The 14,781-nt window shown below is 45.1% G+C and overlaps 1 protein-coding gene across 2 annotated transcripts in view; it reads right to left on the reverse strand.

Annotated features, from left to right (window-relative positions):
* The window catches only part of PCDH19 (protocadherin 19), a 137,929-nt gene extending 123,643 nt beyond the window's left edge, over nt 1-14,286 (reverse strand). For both annotated transcript variants that reach the window (XM_025431748.3, XM_025431747.3), the window contains exons 1-2: nt 12,065-14,286; nt 8,049-8,376 (exon numbers count right to left, since the gene is read on the reverse strand). In XM_025431748.3, the coding sequence (XP_025287533.1) occupies nt 8,049-8,376; nt 12,065-14,211 (2,475 nt within the window). In that variant the 5' untranslated portion in view covers nt 14,212-14,286. The remainder of the gene's footprint in view (nt 1-8,048; nt 8,377-12,064) is intronic.
* Between the last annotated feature and the right edge of the window lie 495 nt (nt 14,287-14,781).

Raw genomic sequence — 14,781 nt, forward strand, 5'->3', positions numbered from 1 at the left:
AATTTTTTTTAAAATCTGAAACAAGGGATGCCTGGGTGGCTCAGCAGTTGAGCGTCTGCCTTCAGCTCAGGGTGTGATCCCAGAGTCCCGGGATTGAGTCTCACATCTGGCTTCCTGCATGGAGCCTGCTTCTCTCTCTGCCTGTGTCTCTGCCTCTCTCTCTGTATGTCTCTTATGAATAAATAAATAAAATCTTTAAAAAAATAAAATCTGGAACAAATATGAAACATAATATTTGGTAAATCTAGGTGATATATACCTGTCTTCTCTGGACTCTATGTATTTTAAATATCATGTACTTACATATTTTAATTAAGTTGAAATTCAACCAGGAAAGCCAAACCGTGAGAATTTAAGAGACGAAGGAATTGGCCCATTTTTCAAAGGTTTTGTAAATCTCGCCAATGTGAGGAATCTCACTTTCAGCAAACAAGATATGCAAAAAATCCAGACTTGACAAAGGAAACCAGGCAGGAGTTGTTTATTCACATTACATGGGGCTCTTTCTTTTATGAAAGAATCCACCACCGGGTTTTATTAATATGGAATGCAATCACTGTGATTAACACAGGGTCTAATTTACAAAATGCTTACCTGCTGCACAGCTTTTCAGGAACACAACTACCCTTCAAAGGTATATCCACAGGCTCTCTTGTGACATCCAGTCAGGTTTTCTATTCTGTGACAGACAGCACTTCGAAGTTGTACCAGAGGAACAACGGTCAAGCAGAATGGAGTCCAGTTTGGCCCCAAATGCTGTGTACGGGGTTGAGCCATGTGTCCTCTCTGCAAATCCATTTTCATGATTATAGAGTAGAAACCCTGGATCCTTCTCACATCTCTTCCAGGGATGCTGTGGAGCCATGTGGTCCTAGCCAATATTTCTAAGCAAAATGCTGAATGATATAGCAAATGAGATTTCAGGCATGGGAGCCCAAGTTCCTCAAGCTGGCAGAGAGAGCGGTTCTCCAGGCAGCTGTGGTCCTTTCCACACCATTCCCTGGGGTGACACAGGGAGGCGCTCGCAGCATGGGCACACCAACTGGAAGCAGAGCGACCCTCACCATACAGCCCACACAAAAACCACTAGTCACTCCACAACAGCCAAAAAGGAAATGTAACTTGAAGAGCATTTCCCTCTACAAACAACTGATCCTCTGGGACTTTCACTTCAAGCATCTCAATTGTTAGAAGTAAATGAGGCTCACATTAAAGGCCAGCCAGTCACACATCAAGAAATTAAGCCTCCTCTCAGGAGGAGAAAATGGCCGCTCCAGAGCCAGCCTCCTGCCTCTCACACGCAGCCTCTTGTACAAATGGCTTCATTTACCCACATCTGAGACACTCGATCCAGCCAAGCTTGGTCTCCCCAAAGCCCTGAAAACTGAGATACACAAGCAGAGGGATTAATATCTCAAACTCCAAGCAGCCGCCTCAGATCCACTGCAGCGCCACAATTCAAAGACTCCAGCTTTGTCAGGAGGTGACTACATCCTTTTGGGGCCCTCTAATTCCTAACAAGCAATCCCCCACGCCCCTACCTTCAGCCTCTGGGCACAGCATACCAAAACCACAGCAAAGACTGGGGCCAGAATAAGCAAGGAGAGGCAGCAACTCCCACCTTATAAGTCTGATTGACAACCAGGTAGGGCCACCAGGACCCAAAACAAGGGGTCCTCTGATAAGAGGAATTCCAAAGCCTCAGAGCCCTCTATGGAAAATGTCCTGCCTCCTGTCCCCCAAGGAGAGAAATCTCAGGATCATTAGCAAGCACTCTGTCTGAGCTCAACTTTAGTGAAGGTGTATGGGGAGAGAAGTGATCTCTAAGGTAACCAGCTAATTGCCAATAAGGAATGATAATAATAAATTAGCAAATACTAATGTAAACTAACTCAGTTCTGCGGCAGTTGCATGGAGACGACAGAGGAACGGTTTATTCTGGAACACATCTTGCAAGCAGATCACCACTGGGAAACACAGCCTCTGGTAGAGGTGAATGGCCCAATAAGATACAATGTAGGCAATGGGTGGCCCTAGAATGTCTCCTAGTAGTAGTGGAGCCTTTGATTTTTAAAGAAAACTGGAGTGACTACACTTGAAAAGATGTGGGCTGCACTGTTTTCCATTGCTTCCTTCTGCAGCCTGAGGGTTATTTTGACCCTTAGGGATAAGACTTAGATGGTTCCAAGATGCTGCTGAAACAAGAAAAGTAAAATTAAAAAAAAAAAACAACCCTCACTGTTTGTTGGTTTAATTGGAGGCAGTGTCATTTCCTCGCTCTCTAAACCAGCCTCATCAAACCTATTAATTTCCCAGTGATTTCTGACTCTGAATGTCAGATTTCTGAATCTGACATCTAATAGGTTTGTGGCTGCTTTTCTAGTTCCTTAACCCAGTTTCACTCAAATCCTTGCATATCCCTAACTTTAAAACTGTTTTAGGGACCAAAGTATGCTGAGCTATTTCTTTCTGTTTATTTTTCTTCAAAGCCTAACTGATGTTTTAGTTTCATTATCTACACTGAGATAACACACATTGAGACTTCCTATTAGATAATTTGAAGTGTTCAATTTGGTCTGCCACATACCTCCTTAGTCTGCAAACTCTTCCACGGCTACTTATGAAATTGCTCAGTGTCAATAGCAGAACACACATACACCCTCAGAATGTCTCATATTGAAGATGCTACCATTTGCTAGTAAAAGATAGAGCAACAGAGAGAACTCAAGATAGAGTTTGAAACCAAAATCTAAATCCCCATACAAATGTGAACTGGTGCAGCCACTCTGGAAAACTGGTGGAGGTTCCTCAAAGAGTTAAAAATAGATCTGCCCTACGACCCAGAAATTGCACTGCTGGGGATTTACCCCAAAGATACAGATGCAATGAAATGCCGGGACACCTGCACCCCGATGTTTCTAGCAGCAATGTCCACAATAGCCAAACTGTGGAAAGAGCCTCGGTGACCATCGAAAGAGGAATGGATAAAGAAGATGTGGTTTATGTATACAATGGAATATTCCTCAGCCATTAGAAACGACAAATACCCATCATTTGCTTCGACGTGGATGGAACTGGAGGGTATTATGCTGAGTGAAATAAGTCAATCGGAGGACAAACATTATATGGTCTCATTCACTTGGGGAATATAAAAAATAGTGAAAGGGAATAAAGGGGAAAGGAGAAAAAATGAGTGGGAAATATCAGAAAGGGAGACAGAACATGAAAGACTCCTAACTCTGGGAGATGAACTAGGGGTGGTGGAAGGGGAGGTGAGCGGGGAGTTGGGGTGACTGGGTGACGGGCACTGAGGGGGGCACTTGACAGGATGAGCACTGGGTGTTATTCTATATGTTGGCAAATTGAACACCAATAAAAAATGAATTTATAAATCCCCATACACATATGGCTAGAATTCAGCATGGTTCTGCCCACTATGACACTCTCAGAGTGTCAGCTCAGAAGCATTCAACATTAGAGAACTAAAATTTTAAAATGCCTCACCAAAGAGACTGTCTGGGCCATTTGACCCCTCCTAACAGCAGGAAGAGGTTTCACCCAAGTCTCCATTAGCAGTAGAAGAAATGAATTGCATTTTCTTCTTCCAGCTATGATCTCAGCTTGGGTGACAAAAAGGGTAATGTAGGGATGCTGATGAACAAAGGAGTAACACTTTCCAGCAACCAGGGGTGCCCAGTAGGCATGTCTCCATTTCATAACATTGGAAGAAAAAGTATTTGCCATAATAAGGAGACTCTAAAAACGGTGGAATATTTTCAGAAAAATCATAGCAAACTGGCAAACCTATTATTGTTCCCTCTTATCCATTCTTTCTTTTTCAATCTCTTTTCCCCTCTTCTCACTCTCCTCCCACCACACATACACTCACTTATGCATATACTAAATCCATGGACTAAGTATACCAGTTGCCAAGAAATGCAAATCTCACCCTTTGATTTAAAATATTTAAGGGATACCTGACATCACTAATTCTACAAAATTCTTCTGTAAACAGCAAAGAGATCCTCCACTTTCCCACTTCAAATCTGTATACAAAACCACAAAATCCACATAGCTGATTTCCTGGCCAACATCAGAAGACCGGTGAATAATGATACTTTATTCAAGGCAAGACAGTCTCTGTGATACTAAAAGGCTGAGTTCCTAGCCTAGTGCTCCATTCCCTTTACCTTATCCACTTAACTGCATTTAACATTACATTCCCTCTGGTTTCTAGAGCCAACAATGTTCAGATGTGGCTAAATTTGCACACTGATGCAAAAGTTACCCACAAGGCAGCACCGAATCTGAATGGTAAGTCTACATATAAATGATAGCAGGGTTGCCAAGGAAGAAAGAGAAGGGGAGTACTAAGAAGTCTACAAAGTAACATATAGTTAGAGACTTTCTTATATTGCTTGCAGGGAAATCACTGGATGATCTTAGCTCCCCAACCAGACTGAACTCTCCGTGGGCAGATGCTGCATCTCATATTTATTTGGGATCCCCATGGTACCTGCCACACAGCTGAGCACACTGGATCCTCTAATAATGCTTACTGATATCTAATGCCATGGTGACAAAGTGTGATGGAGTGCTACAGGGAAGAAAATCTGACTCCTTTACAATGTCATTGTAAGCCTTGTAACTGACTGCAGCAAACAAAAAGGGTGGGTTTGTGACAAGGTAGCCCAGCAGAAAAACCTAATGTGTAAGTATTTTGGTCCCAATCTGGAGAGCAATAATGTAACATAAGCTCAGAAAAGAAATGTTATCCTGAATTGAATTGACCTGTTTACTTGTCTGTCTCCTTGTAAACTCCCTAGGGTCAAGGATCAAGTGTTTTATTTTTGGATACTGGGCACGCAGTACAGTGTCTAGTACATTCTAAGTGTGCGACAAAGGCTATTGGATTTAATTCATGAACAAATAAAAGAATGGTATAATGAAATGATATAAAGAAAAATGTAAGCAGCATAAGATTGAATACAGAAATGACCAAAGAATCTCATATTTACCACATCATAGCTCTTACCACTCTAACTTCTTAATTAATGGCGGTTTCTTGGATAGATTAATTAATTAACAGGAAAATATAAAGAGAAGGTAGAAAATATATCAGGATATCACTATCCTATGAATGGAGAACATCTTATTGAACGCAAAGTAGCATAAATCATTCCATACTGAAAACCACTTGTTTGCTTGTCTCCCCTGTTAAAATGTGCATTCCTTGAGACTAGAGAACATCTTTTTTTTTTTAATTTATTTTTTATTGGTGTTCAATTTACTAACATACAGAATAACACCCAGTGCCCGTCACCCATTCACTCCCACCCCCCGCCCTCCTCCCCTTCTACCACCCCTAGTTCGTTTCCCAGAGTTAGCAGTCTTTACGGAGAACATCTTTTTCATTTCTAGAACACCAGAGCCTAGAGCAGAAAAAAGTAGACCTTTAACAAATTTTAAATGTTGAATGTATAGATGTATGAATCAACCATTCTTGCTCTTCTGTAGATTTCACTGTACCTAAGTATTCTATCTAGTCCACATTCAAGCACTTCTGGTATGGAAAGAAAAGGAGAAGTGTCATTCTCCCCATGCATAACTTTGTGACAGATTCAGGTTAAATGGCCTGATTTATGCTCAGTTGTGAGAGGGTCTCTCCTCTTTCTGAGTGGGTTTGTCCATTGAACTCTACAGGACTGCACACTGGAAATACACACTTAACCTCACTATGTCTAGTACACACTGCCTTGGCCTTTGACTAGCCCTAGACACTATATCTCCATGATTTTGTTACATAAGGAGAGCATGTGGCTTTGTAAGTTGGGGATAGGATCAGAATTCAGACTTTCAATGGCTTTTCTAAATGATTCAAGCAATATTTCATTTCATTCTGCCTATAGGAAAATCAAAAAGAACACCAAGATCTTAGGTAAACCATGCAGACAGTCATATGTCTCCCGTCTCCTCCAAATATCTCATAAGCACCAGGGTTCACATTTCTCTAGTGCCTTGAATTGATTACATAAATAATCACCAAGCACTCAGATGATTATTCTGGTCTATCTCCACAAGCAATAGAGGACAGCACCTGAACCAATAACCTTGCTATCTTTCACCTCCATTGTTTAATGTCCAAAATGAATATACCAACCACACCACTTCGTAGGTGTTATCTATATAAAACCAACTTAAAATCCTCTTAAGTTACAGTGTCTACAGGGACACACTCTGATGTGCAGGCCATTATAAAGGATTCTCCAATTATTGTCTAATGAAGAGATCTACGATTCAGAGAACACATACGTGTCATACCTTTTACATTACACAAAGTCATATTATTCCTTGGACCAACCTTGCACAACAATAGGGGTACCAACTTTGTAGATAAGGAAAGAGAGACTCGGAGGGATTCCATACCAAAAGGTTTTCCCAGATTCAAAATCATGGTCTACCTGATTCCACTACATAGAATTATCTCTTCCTCTCCATTGCAGAACTCTTAGTAGTCCATAAGTAGTCCTCCAAAAAGTCTATGATCTAGTTCCTAGTAGTATATATTGATATCCATGATTATAACTGTGTCTATGTAGCATGATATTGGATTTTCAATAAATCCTTATTTATAGAGCTATAGACTGAAAATATTGGTGCTTTTGTTGCTAGCAGAATATCATCAGTTTCTCGTTAGAAGCACTGCTGTTTGGTCCAATTATTTCTGATGAGAATTATTTTCCAGGAAACTAAGAAAAGCGATTGGTTCGGGTAGTCCTAAAACCCTTTGCCCTGTGAAATTGATACAAATACTATGAGACCATTTTATATGCATCATAGCCTAGGTATGTCAGGCTGAATTATTTCTGAGACAGGAAGGTGTCACCAAAGCAACACTTGCCAGAGAGTTACAGAGCCCTGAGATCTAGTCTGTCTGTCATCTCTCTCTCTCTTTGCCTCTCCCTTTGCTTCTCCCTCCCTACTCCCCTCCTCTCTCTCTGTCTCTCTATGCCTTAATTTGTGAGTCTGAACAACTCCTTTACCATCTCTGGACCTCTGTTTCATCATCTACTGAAGGGCAATCTATCAAGATAAGTATTGCAAATATCAAAAGAGACAAGGGTTGTGCAGGTGCTTCAAAAAATGTGGAAGTGCCTTTCAAATATACAGTATTCCTTTCATTAGTGGCCTGGAAGAGGGCATCTGCCTTCTAGTGCATCAAATTTCCAACCAAAGAGGGGCTGAAGCAATTCATGGAAAAACGAAATCAACTTAAGAACTGTTACTTTATAGCCTTCCACTCACCCACCCATCCACCATCATTTGTGTTATCACCCTACTACCCTGAAGTATTTTAAGAGCCGGCAAACATCGGACCACACAATGTTTAAAAAAATGCTTCATTTTAAACAAAGCTAACTCAAATCATAGTTAATTTCTGAAATGTTCATTAATAAGTGACACTTTCCACCTCCTCGTTTGTCAGATGTCACCATAAGAACTACCAAGAAATGGCCAAGTGGCTTTTTAATTTTTTCATTTGCCTCCCTTTAACCAACCCATCCATATTCTTGGCAAAGCATATACATGGCCAGAGAAAAAGCAAAAAGGGGCTTCCTGGAGCGGAATCACTCTCACACTGGGAAACTGGTCCCTGAGCATTCTAGGGTTCACCCATCTTTAACACTACATGTTGATCTCTCTGCCACTTATACTGGAGTATAGGTACCAATGGCTGGCGAACGCATCACATTTGCAACAGGTGGAGCAAATTCACATTATGCCAGAAGACTATACAGAGATTTCAAAGGCACAGACCCCTTGAGCTCCCACTCCCAACATCCACTCCTGCAAAGGCCCAATATGTTGGGTTACCCTCTGCCCCCAAGAGACTCCAGTAGCAAACCCAGACTACAGAAATGGCCTTAGGCAGAGAAGTTCTCCCTATCCCTGCCAGAGAATTCTCCAGCAAAGAGACCAAAGTGGTCCAGGGAGTAGCAGAAGAAGGGGTCTGGGAGGACCTCATGGAGTCCCACACTGGCACTCACCTCAGGCAGAGGCACACCGTTGATAATCAAGTCTGGCTGCTGGGGGCCCTGGCTGTTGAAAGAGTGATGATAGATGTGGTTGGCGCTAGTATTGCGGGTATTCTGGTTCTCCACATTCAGGAAAGTGCTCTCAGAGCGGCGGCAGCCCAGGGGCAGTGTCTGCTGGTGGTAGTCAAAATAGTTGAGGGAGGAGGTCAGGGAGGAACAACTGACAACGTTCATCTTGTCTGTCTCCTCCACATCCCGGGGTACCAGACGGATGTCATTCTTACTGATTTTTTTCTTCTTGCTTGATTTCTTTTGATGCCCATAGGAGTACTCAGCGATTCTATGTGACAAAAAAGGCAACATGTATTGCTAAGGCCCTCCCAAACCATGCATTGATTAATAAATCTTAAGCACCCTAGAGGGTTGCACCCCACCTCTGCTCCAGCTTCTTTCTTATTCTGGTGCATTACATCATTGGATTTCTCCCTGCGCTGTTTACATGTGAAAACAAGCTAAGGGCCATACAGTTTTCACATTAAACATACAAACCTCCTATTCCTCCATCCCCCAAAAATGTCTCTATACTTTGGATGTGGAATTTCTCATCGTGAGTGTCTATTTCGAAAGGGTGGGGAGGACATGGAAAGTTGAGCCTATGGGAGAGAGAGCATGAGAATGCTCAAATGTGGAGCTCCCCTGGAACCCAAAAGAACCCTTGAGTGAAATCCAAAGCAAGTATTAATTTACCAGAAGAGGAAATGATGGAAGGAAATAAACAAAACAAAACAAAAACCTCCTCTCCAGTTCCTCCAGGTATTTGCCATGTGGCGAATGAACACTTTCAGTCAGATTCCCCTTTGATTAACCTGATCAGTTTTGGACTAGGGCAGGAGATCAGACGCCATCATCTGAGGGATCCTCAGCTTCTCTCCTCCACTCCCTCCTTCCCTTTGCCGTAGCCCTGCTCCCTTCTATTCTCCACCCTGCCCCCTCCTCTCCTGGAGATATCTGATAGCCAGACCCATTCGAATGAGGGGAAATGCTTTTTACCTCTTTCCCCTTAGGCTAACTTTCTCCTCTGCCTTTTGTCTTGCTTCTTGCTAATGGGAGAAACCCAGATGCAATGCAGACACTTGCTGTTCTGTCCTTTTATAAAACAGCAGAGGAGACAAGTGATGGTTAAACAATTACTGCAAAGGAATTTAAAGGTTAGTGCATTCAGCATCCTTCCTCCATTCAGGTGTACCTACAAGCAGCTGTGCTGCAACTGGAACATAAAGAGCTCAATTTAATTAACACTGACACAGACCCAGCAATGTGCACCAAAGACATCAAGCCTTAAGAGACGTGTCAAAAGAAATACATTAAAATGTAGACAGAGTCTCAAAGTCATTTATTACTTTGCACATAATGATTCACCTTATTGTTTGAAAATTCAATTTCTGGGCAATAATCAGCAAAACAATCGGGTTAATAAATTATATGGGTTGATCTTTACAAGGGAAAGACTGTGACTGTGTTCTCGCTCAACAAAGCTAATTGTCTGAATACAAAAACGGAGCCCAATTCAGCAGCAATTGCAGATCACCTCGCAAGTCTCATAAATGAATGCATTTGAGGAAGAGGTTCCGGAGAGGCTGAGAAAAGGAAACCTCTTGCCTAATACAGGGAAAGACAGGCTCTTGAATTTTACGTTTCTAAAACATCTGAGCATACAGGGAGATTGCCTATTTCTAGAGGCAAATTCTTACTCTGTCCCTGGGATGTTCCTAGAGCTGAGCAGTTATGTTCCCCTCGTCCTTTCACTCTATGTTCCAGCAGACTTGCAGTGATGGCAAGCTGATGCTACTGGAGTTTGGGAGCAGAAAAAATCCCAAAGACCTCAGGACTAGGGTTTATTTGCTTTTCTAATCTATTTACAGAAGCAATGGGAAGTTTTAATGATTTTGTTTACCCATGATGGTTAAGTTTGGCAACGCCCCGTCCAATTACTTAGCTGAGGCATTCACTGAGCAGCCCTTTCTGTATTGACCAATTATTTAATTAAACTGTACTCCATTAATCCCAAACCATCATAGGGAACAGAGCTCTTTACAGAATACACATGTAAGTGAAGTTGGAGAGTACTGAGATTTTCTTTTTCTTTCTCTCTCTCTCTCTTTCCTTCTCTAATTTCAAATGCTTTCTTCCCTGTTTAATGATCTCCCTGACAAGCTCTCTGAAAGAGCTCTCACTTCTAGTCATACATCACCAAGAAGTGGCAAAGCCTTCACTATCTTTATTTCAGGATGATTTGTTTTTCATCAAGAAAAGGGTCTTATACAGTTACTTTACAGTAATAAAATGGCTTAAAAAGAGTCTACTCTATCATTATTATCTCCATATAAATAAAATTTTACAGACCCTGCATCTTTTCTCCTGTAAAAATTGCCACTGGCAGTCACAGGTTTCAAAGGTAAGAGAAATATTAATTTCCATTTCTCCCATCTGAAATGACTCAGATCTGAAGGAAAGAAAAGTCACGGCCATTTCACTAGTAACAGGATTAAAGCATTTATGAGGCATTGCAGCTGCTCTTTTATGGCACCTGATTGATATTCATGTGTGGTTAGCATTTGTCTACTAACTTGTGTAATGCAGAGAATAGTAAAAGGGAAACAATAATTGCATGGCTGTTACATATTCAGGGGGCTCTAATTCACAGCAGTGTGCATTTCAGATGGTGTCAAATACAAATTGGACCTACAGGAACATATTTTGACTGATTAACGTGCAAGCACAGATGGCACAAAAGACACATTGGATGTGTAGGTGTGTTGGAAGCACATGCACACCTTGGTTGGAAACAGCACCATCATTCGATTTCAGCAAACTAAAGAAACAACTTCTTTTTTTTACCATTTCGATGAGATATTGCTGGAAAAAATTACATGTATTATCCTAAATTGGACTCCAGAAATACTTAGGTTAATTTGTTCTATCCAACTGTAAGGAAGGGCTTCAACAAGACCTTCTAATGTGTTTATCAGGAAATCTTGTTTTTAAAATACTACTTGTCATTCTAATTTCTGCATTTCTATTCTCATTCTCTCTCTCTCTCTCTCTCTCTCTCTCTCTCTCTCACACACACACACACACACACACACACACACCCTGCATACACTTCAAGAAAAAGTGTAACACAATAACGCATAGTGACATCCACTGGTAGGGACCAGATCTTAATGCCACAGCATAAACCCACAATACAGAAAAGCACCATCAGCTCCAGAAGATTGCTATTTTTACTGCAACATCTGGAAGCAAAGTCCTATCCCTCATTGAGATGTTTGGTCTCTACCCCCACCAACCAACCAGATATTTGAAAAGATATGCGACTGGTAGAATTTCACCTTACATAGCCAGATGTCTGGGGAATGGATACAAAACAAGCCAAGAACACACTTTGTAAAAACACTAGTCACCTGCTTCACCACACATTCCTGTTTTCTCTTCCCTCAACTCTCTGTTTCCTACCTTAGAGACCCAATTACAGGTCTCTTCAGCTTATCCCTACAACAGGACCAGGCAACCAGCAGCACTCCCTCTCCTTTCAGTATCTGTCCTCAAAACACTGTGCCCCTCAAATCAAGTTGTGGGACTTGGTGGTTTTGCTGAAAATAGTCTCTCTCTCTCTCTCTCTCTCTCTCTCTCTCTCTCTCTCTCTCTCTCCTTCTCTCCCTCTCTCATTTTTTTCCTGACATAACTTCATGGAGACAGCTGCGCAAATTTTAAAATGATCATTGCTTTACTGCTCATCATCATTATGTGACAGAATCCACCACTGGAACAGTAAATGATTGTCTTCCAGCACATTGTTAGATCAAAAGAATTGATCAACTTGGACTGCCACAAACTTTCCCCCTCCAAGAAGCACAGTATGTACAGAGCATGCACTTAAGTAGTAAACAAAAGCACTGGGATTTTCACACAGACACAGATACACCTTTTTCATCTAAGACAAAGGAAAGAAAAAAAGTTGGCTCTACCTGCAGTTGTAGGTCCGGATCTCTTTGTTATCTCGCTTGCACTTGATTGCCACGAAGATCATAGTGACAAAGAGGATGCCGGCAATGGAGCCCAGCGCGATAATGAAAATCAGGGATAAGTTCACCGAGCCCATGGACTCTTGGGCATCGAGAGCAGGGGACAGGTAGATTAGGACTAGTGCAGAAGCGGAGAGAGACGTCTTGCCATGGTCATGGGCCACCACAATAAGCTCGTAAGAAGCCTTTGAACTCTCGTCAAAGGTGCGAGTGGTTCTGACTTCCCCATTGACCGGATCTATTTCAAAGAAGCCGCGGTCGCCCTCGGTCATGTCGTAGGTGACCCGGCCATTCTCACCCTCATCATAGTCGTCTGCTTTGACAACGGTCACGAGGTAGCCTATGCCGGAGTTGCGGGGAATGTAGACCTCGGCTGTGCCATTGATCAAGGGTGGGGCCGTGATGACCGGGGTATTATCGTTGACATCGAGGATGATGACCCGAACTGTGGCGTTGCTCTGCAGCGAAGGCAGGCCTCCATCCTTGGCCAGAACCTTAAATTCGAACGCCTTGGTCTGTTCGTGGTTGAAGGATCGAAGCGCATATATGTCGCCGGAATTGGGGTTGATGGAGACATAGGTGAAGACAGGCATGTCCCGCACCTGGGACGGCACAATCTGGTAGGAGACACTGCCATTGAGACCCAGGTCGGGGTCTCGCGCTGACACCGAAAGCAGGTAGGCGCCAGGCGTGTTGTTCTCCTGCACAATAACCTGGTAGTAAGGTTTGGAAAAATGCGGGTGATTGTCATTCTCATCGGTTATGCGAACCGTAAAGGATTTGGCGCTCTGCAGCATGGGCACACCGCCGTCGCGTGCCTGGATTGTGAGGTTATACTGGTCATGCTGCTCGCGGTCCAGCCGACCGTCCACCAGGATAGTGGAGAAGCTCTCATACTCCTGCAGCCGAAAGGGCACGTTACCCAGCAAACGGCACTGCACGCGCGCATTGAGGCCGGAGTCTCGATCAGACACCCGCACCAGCGCAATCACATAGCCCGGGGGGGCGCTCTCGCTTACCTCCACCATCTCACTGTTAACTGACAGCAGGTTGATGACTGGTGGGTTGTCATTGGTGTCCAGAACGCTGACGGTCACCTTGCAGTGTGCCGGGATGGAGTTGGGCCCCAGGTCCTTGGCCTGCACGTCCAGTTCGTACACGTGGCCCTCTTCGTAGTCTAAGGCACCGGTGACTGTGACCAGGCCACTGTGTGGGTCGATCTGGAAGAGCTCGCGCGTGCGGTCATTGACATAGCCATAGAAGGAGTAGACCACCTGGCCATTGGTGCCCTCGTCTGGGTCACTGGCATTGAGGCGGATGACTGGTGTGTTGGGAGGTGAGTTCTCTGGCACGCTCACTGCATAGGTGGACTCGCCAAACACCGGGTTGTTGTCATTAGAATCTGTCACCTTGATGCTGAGGCCAACAGTGCCCAGGTGCGGTGGGTCGCCGCCGTCGAGTGCAGTGATGTGAAAGCTGTAGTGCGACTGTGTCTCGCGATCCAGACTCTTCTCCACCACAAGTTCTGCAAAGCGTGAGCCATCGCCACGCGTCTTGATTTCCAGGCCAAACAGCTCATTAGGCGTGAGTTCGTATGTCTGCACGCCGAAGCTGCCCGAGTCCGGGTCATAGGCGCTGTCCAGCGGGATGCGCGTGCCAGGACTAGCCGCCTCTGAGATCTCCAGCTCAATCTGTGCTGCTGGGAAGCTGGGCGCATTGTCGTTCAGGTCCTTGATCTCCACCTTAATCACGCATATCTCCATTGAGCTGGACATGACCTCAAGCGAGATGATGCACTTGGGGCTCTGGCGGCACAGCAGGTCGCGGTCAATCTTCTGCTTGGTGACAAGCAGGCCTGAACTGGGGTTAATGTCCACCAGGTGCGGAGCTGAGTTGGACACCACACGGAAGGCAGAGGCCTGCCGTGGATCCAGAGCGAAGCCTGCCTCGCGCGCGTCCTTGGCCACATTGGCGATCACCGTCCCGGCGCGCTGCTCCTCTTCTACTGAGTACTTGAGGTTAATGAGGGCGGCTGCCTGCGTCCACAGTACAGCCAACAGCAGCAGCACCGGCAGCAGGAGCGACTCCATGGCTGCGCGGGGCTCTGCCTGGCCTCGCCTCTCCACTCCCCTCCGAGGCCGACGCCGCCGGCGCTCCAGCTTCCCGCCGACTCGGGCCGCCTGTTGCGCGCGCCCCGGGGCCCCGGAGGCCGCGGGAGGAGTCCCGCCCAGGGCGGCCCGGCGGCGCGGGGGAGACACCCGCGCCGGCTCCAACGCTGAAGTTGCAGCAGACTCGGAGGGGACTGTCGGGGGCCCTGGGGGCTCCGGGGGACCAAGGAAGCGCCGCGCGGCCCCGAGCCCCCTCCCTCCAGCCCGGCTCCTCAGTTTTCCCCCTTCAAAGTTAGCCAGGCTCGACTGGCCGCAGCGGCTCAGGGCTGCGGGTCCGACGCCGTCTGAGCTGCCTGGTAGACGGGAGGATGAGTCTGGATCGCACTTGGGGCGAAGACTTGAAGGACCGTGGGGGTGCAGCCTCTCAGGCACTGCCTGGCCCGCCGCGGCGCACCCGCACAGGCGCTGGCGAACGCGCTCTCTGTTCACCTGGCATGCGCAAAGACCTCCCTCCAGCTCTCCCGGCTCGCTGCAGAGGGAGACCCCGCCTGG

The sequence above is a fragment of the Canis lupus genome, chromosome X (genome assembly GCF_003254725.2).
Source record: "Canis lupus dingo isolate Sandy chromosome X, ASM325472v2, whole genome shotgun sequence".
Taxonomy (NCBI): Eukaryota; Metazoa; Chordata; class Mammalia; order Carnivora; family Canidae; genus Canis; species Canis lupus.